This window comes from Pezoporus flaviventris, unplaced genomic scaffold (assembly GCF_033815535.1).
Source record: "Pezoporus flaviventris isolate CSIRO_AGI_PZ_B2104156 unplaced genomic scaffold, CSIRO_AGI_Pfla_v1 ptg000015l, whole genome shotgun sequence".
Lineage (NCBI taxonomy): Eukaryota > Metazoa > Chordata > Aves > Psittaciformes > Psittacidae > Pezoporus > Pezoporus flaviventris.
The window spans coordinates 36829105-36835104 of NW_026892563.1; the positions used below are offsets into that span (position 1 = coordinate 36829105).

General features: G+C 46.5%; 1 protein-coding gene across 1 annotated transcript in view; it reads right to left on the reverse strand.

The window, feature by feature from the left end:
- LSAMP (limbic system associated membrane protein) overlaps positions 1–5379 on the reverse strand; it is a 983104-nt gene extending 977725 nt beyond the window's left edge. Inside the window, exon 1 of the mRNA XM_061454023.1 lies at positions 4958–5379. Coding sequence (XP_061310007.1) covers positions 4958–5024 — 67 coding nt within the window. The 5' untranslated portion in view covers positions 5025–5379. The remainder of the gene's footprint in view (positions 1–4957) is intronic.
- Positions 5380–6000: the final 621 nt, after the last annotated feature.

Consider the following 6000-nt stretch of genomic DNA (forward strand, 5'->3'; position numbering starts at 1 on the left):
AAGATAAGGGCCTTGGTGTACCCAAAAGATTACAGGAGACACAGCTAGCACACAATAATGATGCAAGCTTCCAAAGCATTGGTTCTAACATCACACTAAGATGACAACAGCCATATTCCCCACCCCGGAATCCTAATCCTTAGGAGAAGCCCTATTGCTTACAGGTCAAAAGAGGTGGAAAGAATAACTCCTAAAGAACTCATCTCCTCCTCAGGCCACTAGCATATGCATGGGTGCTCACAGGCTGAGAAGGAGCACCCAGAAACATAGGGACCAAGGTGTTTGCTACAAGACTAGTGAGATCCTTGTGTAAGAGGAGATCTGAGACTAAAAGATGAAGAAAATTTGTACTTATCTTAGTAAAGCCCTCTGAGTACTTAGCTGAGTGCTAAGGTTTGTAACAGCTAGGGGAAATAGGTCCTTATTGGTGTGGAAATTATTGACTCAAATGGTCTGCAAGCACTAGGATAGGACCAGAAGAAACACTTGGGACATCATTTTAATGCTCCCTGTTTGCAGATAAAAAGCCTTCTCTGGCTCTTCCCTCCCTTAAGCCTCCAAGAAAAGTGTTTTGGTTTAGGTATTGAACCTCTTCATCATTTAAGGGAATTCAAGGCACCTGAGTGAGTTGTTACCTCATCAATACAGACCAGCCTGTGAGAGTTTCTCCTGCCTTATTTGATAGAAAGAGTTGAAAACAGAGATAAAAAGTATATTCCTGAGAGCAGGAAAAGTCTTTTTTTCTCTAGTCCGCAATATCTAAGCATTATCCAGCTGCATCACAATCCCCCCACACACACTGTTACCCAAACACCACAATGTCACCACTTGCACATACATTCCTGCTCCTCCCTCTGCTCTCCCCATCCATTACCCATTATCAGCACTGAAACACTTGGCTCCCCGCTTCCATCCATATAGATTGGACAAACCTCACACATTAACAAACATCATTTTTCACACCCGCATTGCCCAGTCACATTCTAGAACATGAGACTTTACAGATAACATTTGCTCTGTGTGCCAACCTACTCCACTTACCCATGTGCTGCTGTGATTTCCTGCATCAGACTTAGTCCCCATTTGTGAACACCCTTGAGCTGCTCAAAAGATGCATTCTAAATAGAAGCTGCCAGTACTGCACAGAGCAGCTCTGCATGCCCTTTCTTAAAACATCTCCTTCACTAAACTAGTTCTGAAGGTGTCTTAATTTGGGTTGTTTTAAAGCACAAAGTCTCCTGCGATTAACCAATGAAGTGGGGTTGTAGGGGAGGTTTATTAAAACAAGCTGGGATCTTTTAGCTAATTGCTGAATTGAAGCAGCTGTTATTCTTCAAGGGAGTTTGTTTAGAAGAATTTTCAATGTAAAGCAATGCTGAAGAAAATGTGTAATTTGTTTGCATTCATGTTTTAAATCAAATGCTCAGGGCAAGAATCAAAATTGCTTTCCATATAGACAGCTAAGTTGAAATAATAGTAAGCAAAAGCAAAAATAGCAACACAAAATTCCTGTAAATCATCAAAATGCAGTTGTTGATAGACCCAAATCTTTTGCTGCTCCCCACTATCCCCATACCCCCAGTTTTTGACCTGGGAGGAAAATAAAGAAAAGAAATATCGAGCTTTTGAGTCTAATTCAAGAGTCTGGTTTTTATCAGAAGCTACGAGGCACGCCATTCTAAGAGATAAATCCATCCAAGGGGAAAGCTGCAGCATGCCACTAAAAAATCCCACCCACCAGCAGTGCTGGGGTGTGTAGGTACTTTTATTCCTCCAAATCCACAGGGCACAAAAGCTAGTGCACCAAGCGGGAGGATCAACCTTCCTGCCTCTGAGCCACCTGCTTTGGAATGAGCACTGAAAGTGCAGCAGCGAGAATCCTGAAGCACGAAATTAAGGAAACAGGAAAAGGGATAAAAATCAGGATCAGGGAAGAAAAGAAAACGTTAAAAACCCTCTGTAAAGGACTCGGAGGCTTTAACCTAAGGGAGAAGGAGCAAAGCCTGTCTCTGCGCCAAAGCTCCTGAGCCCAGGCAGGCGGGGGACAGGCAACCCATTGCACATCCCCTGGCAGAGACACCGGAGGAGGACGCAGCCTGTGTTGGCCACTTGGCACGGCGGAGCTTGTAGGTCTCCTGCCAGCCTCAGCTGTGCTTCCTCCCCTGCACTCCCATCGCGGGCTATTCAGCCTCAGCTCAGCCATGCCAGCAGTGCTGGCATCGCTCCCCTTCACCCCCTCACTGGGAGAACAGGAAAAGACAAGGAGCTGCTTTTGCGTTCAGCGGTACACCCCCAAGCGGACAGTGAGAAAAAGGGGGAGAGAAGGCACGGACAAGTTTTGGGTAGCTTGCGGAGGCGCAGACTCAGCTGGCCGGCTCTGGAGAAATGCTCTCAGAAAGCGCTTGGAAGCGATCCGACTGGGGTCACTGCCTGTCAGAGCCACTGCTGCAGTTTCCTAGGGTAAGAGCTCCACTGAGTCGTGCTCAGCAGGGTTACAGAAGTGTTCAGTATTTGTTATCACAGCTTTCAATGAATTAACAATTCATCAGAAATAAGTGGTGTGGTTTTGTTGTTTTTCTTTTAAGGGCATAATGTTTTCCTACCCCCTTTTAACTACTTCAAATGTCTTTGGGCTTGCTAATGAGGTGCCCTGCTCCTCCCATGCAGCCCCAATATCCCTGTTTCTACATCTCTTACCCTCCGCACCACAGAAAGGAAATTACTGCTGGCTATGAAGCTAGATTCAGCAGTGGGTTGGGTCTGGTTTATTCTTCCAACCTCCCCATCCCATCCTAAAACCCAGGCAAGGCAACTGGATTGCCTCTGCCTTCTCAGAGGATACATGATACGACTGCCCCCAAAAGCCCTTCCCTGATGTCTCCAGAATCAGAATGGATGGGGCTGATGTAAGTATGGTAATAGTAACTTACTGAAAGAAGATAAAACCTGGAGCCTGGCATAGGCTACAGTTACAAGAAATGAGTTAAACCAGCTCCTGGTTGTGCTAGCACCGGGATGCTCTGGTCACAACTCAGGGAAGGCTTCTGACTTGGAAACACTGCATGGAGCAAGCGCCATTGACTACAGGCTGGGAAACATGCATCAGTGAGAAAACCAATGTTGATGTGATTTGCCAGTGTCCATCTTCCTTGACAGGTCTGTGCCTATTCCTCAAGAGCAGGGGGAAGTTCACATCACGCTATGCAACTTCATTGCTGACATTAGCAGCTTATGTTACACAAGTAGTACTGTCTCTCTTCTCACCCCACATACATCCGATGTGCTGGGAGAAAATCCTTCTCCCCTGTCAGAAATAGCCACTTCACAGAGAGGAAGTCAGCTGGAAGGTGCTGGATTCACAATCAGGGAATGCAAGTTTGAGAGAAAATATGTGACAGTGAGAAGCATGTGTGTGCAAACCAGAGACAGAAGTGAGACCGTATGAAAAGGAACACTCAGTAAATGTGAGAAGGTGATAAAAATAGAGGGGTTTCATAGTGAGTGCTTGTAGTGGTGGCAGGTAAGTGACAGGCTACAACAGAAAGCATGTGTGTGACAGGGGAGCATGCTGTATGGGAATTTGCTTAGTAGACACAAAATAGAAGAGGACAGTACACGCAAGACAGTGTGTAAAAGTAGGAGCTAGGGAGAAGCGAGGATGCTGTGACTGGGCATATCTACATGCATGGCACTCATGCACTAGCATGAACAAGAGTGAGAGAAAAGAGCAGTGTGTGTGGTGAAAACAGAGTGAGAATACCCTCTGAGGGTATCACTGCAAATGGAATACGATGAGGCACAGGGAAGGCCAGATAGAGTACATATATGTTCTTTATTTATATATTCACCTCTGTATGTGTGTACATGTAAGCATGAAGGCTTGCAAGGCTGGTGCAGCGGGATAAGCAAGGGATTTCTATATGCAAGCAACCACGAGCACTAGTATGCAGGATGGAGAGGGAGCACAAGAAAAGGCTTGGAGGAGGCAGGGAGGGGAGAGAGGAAGAGAGGATGTGAGTGTAAGAGAGCAGACTGGCACTCCAGGAATTGCATGCGCGAGGGAGCTAGAACTGTATGTGCCAGAGTGAGTTTATTCATCTCCCCTGCTATATTCATGAATGTGTATGTGTGAAGGACCACTGGTTTGTGTGAGTGTGGCTCATGTCCAAGCTGTGATTCTTAGGGCTATGATTCTATGTACATGCGTGACGTATTTAGACATACAGCATGGGATGCATTAACCCTTAACTCCTGTTTACAGAAAGCACCTCGAAACCAGCTAGCACGCCTGTCATCACTTCAAACTAAATTCTATACTCACACTTGGCTCTTCAGGCAAGAAACCCAGCTGGCAGTTCTCCACTGAACAAAACCCCGTACCCAACAAATTTGCTTCTCCCGTCTTTCCTCCATCACTCTCTTTCACCCCCCCCGTGGTGGAAGGGAAGGACATACTGTTTTTACAGACAGATATAGAGGTTCCTCTAACCTCAGCCTCTCTGGGCAAAACCAAAATAGAAATAAAACAGAAGGAAAAAAAAAAAAACAAAACAAAACAACGGAAGAAACTTAACGTTGAATTCCTCAGGAAGGTGAAGAATCCAGGAGCATTACTACTTGCGATCCAAAGTGCTGAGAAACAGTGCTGTGGGTGGAGGGGGTACCCACCTTCACCCACCCCTCTTTGCAAATCTCACTGTGCCCCCCCAAACTCCCCCTTCTGCTAAAGCATAAATACAGCAGCGAAGTCAGTCACATGCAGTGCCCTCTAACCATAGGATTCACCAGCAGTGATCTCTCCTTGGCTTATTTCCTGAGGGAGGGAGAAGGTATAGAGAAGAAAGGGGGGAGAGGAAGCCCTAGCTTCCAGCTCCATGTTTCAGGCTATCCTCAGTCCATCAGCCTCAATTCAAGCAGAAGGGTCTGGGGAGATTGCAAGAAATAACTCGTCACATACCTTGCAAGGAGAAGAGGGACAGGAAGAATCCCAGCACCCAGATACTGTGCAGCCAGTAGGTCCTCATGCTTTCTCTGTCACTCTCTCCGCTTCCTCTGCCTTTTTCTCCTTCTCTTCGCTTCTCTCTCGATTTATCTTTTTTTCCTCTCTTTTTCACCCCCCTTCTCAAAGAAAATGGGATTCGTGTCTCCCTTCAGTCCCCCTGGGCTCTGCTTTACCAGCTCTGACAATCCAGTCGCAGCGAAAGCTGACCTGTGGTGCCCAGATTCCCAAATAGCCTTGCACTCTCCCCTTCAAGTGCTGGAGAAAGGGGGGGTCCAGGTTAGATGCTCGCCGTAGCCTGCGCTGGCTGTAAACACAGAGAATCTCTCTGTCTCTCTCCTGCAGCTCCAACTAAATGCGACTGTACTTAAACAAGCAATGCCTTATAGGACAGCGCTCAGAGCAGAAAAGATCCCACCTCTGCCACCTAGTGTTGCAAGCCAGCTCATTTATTTTATTTTTATATATATATAAATACACATATATGTTATGCTATAGAAATATGGTTCCCTTATTCCTCTGCAAATGTATCTCTTGGATTACAGGTCTATAAGGTACGCTAGGGTCAGGAGTCCTGAAGGCTCCTGCTGACACGGAGAGCTTATTCAGCAAAGGAATGTCTCTCATTGCCACAATAAGGAACGCAGTGGGGCAGGTTTGGTTTCTCAGCAGAGTTCTGCTTGACAAATTCTGAAGCAAGGGTCTCTCTGGTGCTGGTGTCACTGCTGGGCAGTACACAGGGGCCAGAGGGAGATTCGAATGCACTGATCCTAGTTACAGAGCTGCCAAGGCCTCCAGGAAAAATATAGCAAGCATCAGGCTGCATCAATCTTTGCTGGATCTCCCATGATTTCCCTGCAATTTCAGAGGGACCAGAAGGAACCCTTCTGTGTAGGAAATTAGCTTGCAAAGCCACTGTTTGCTCACAGAAGGCTTCTCCCACTACCCCTCTCCTTTCAAATACAGGTTCCTCCTACCATACGTAGCATGAGCTATTTTTT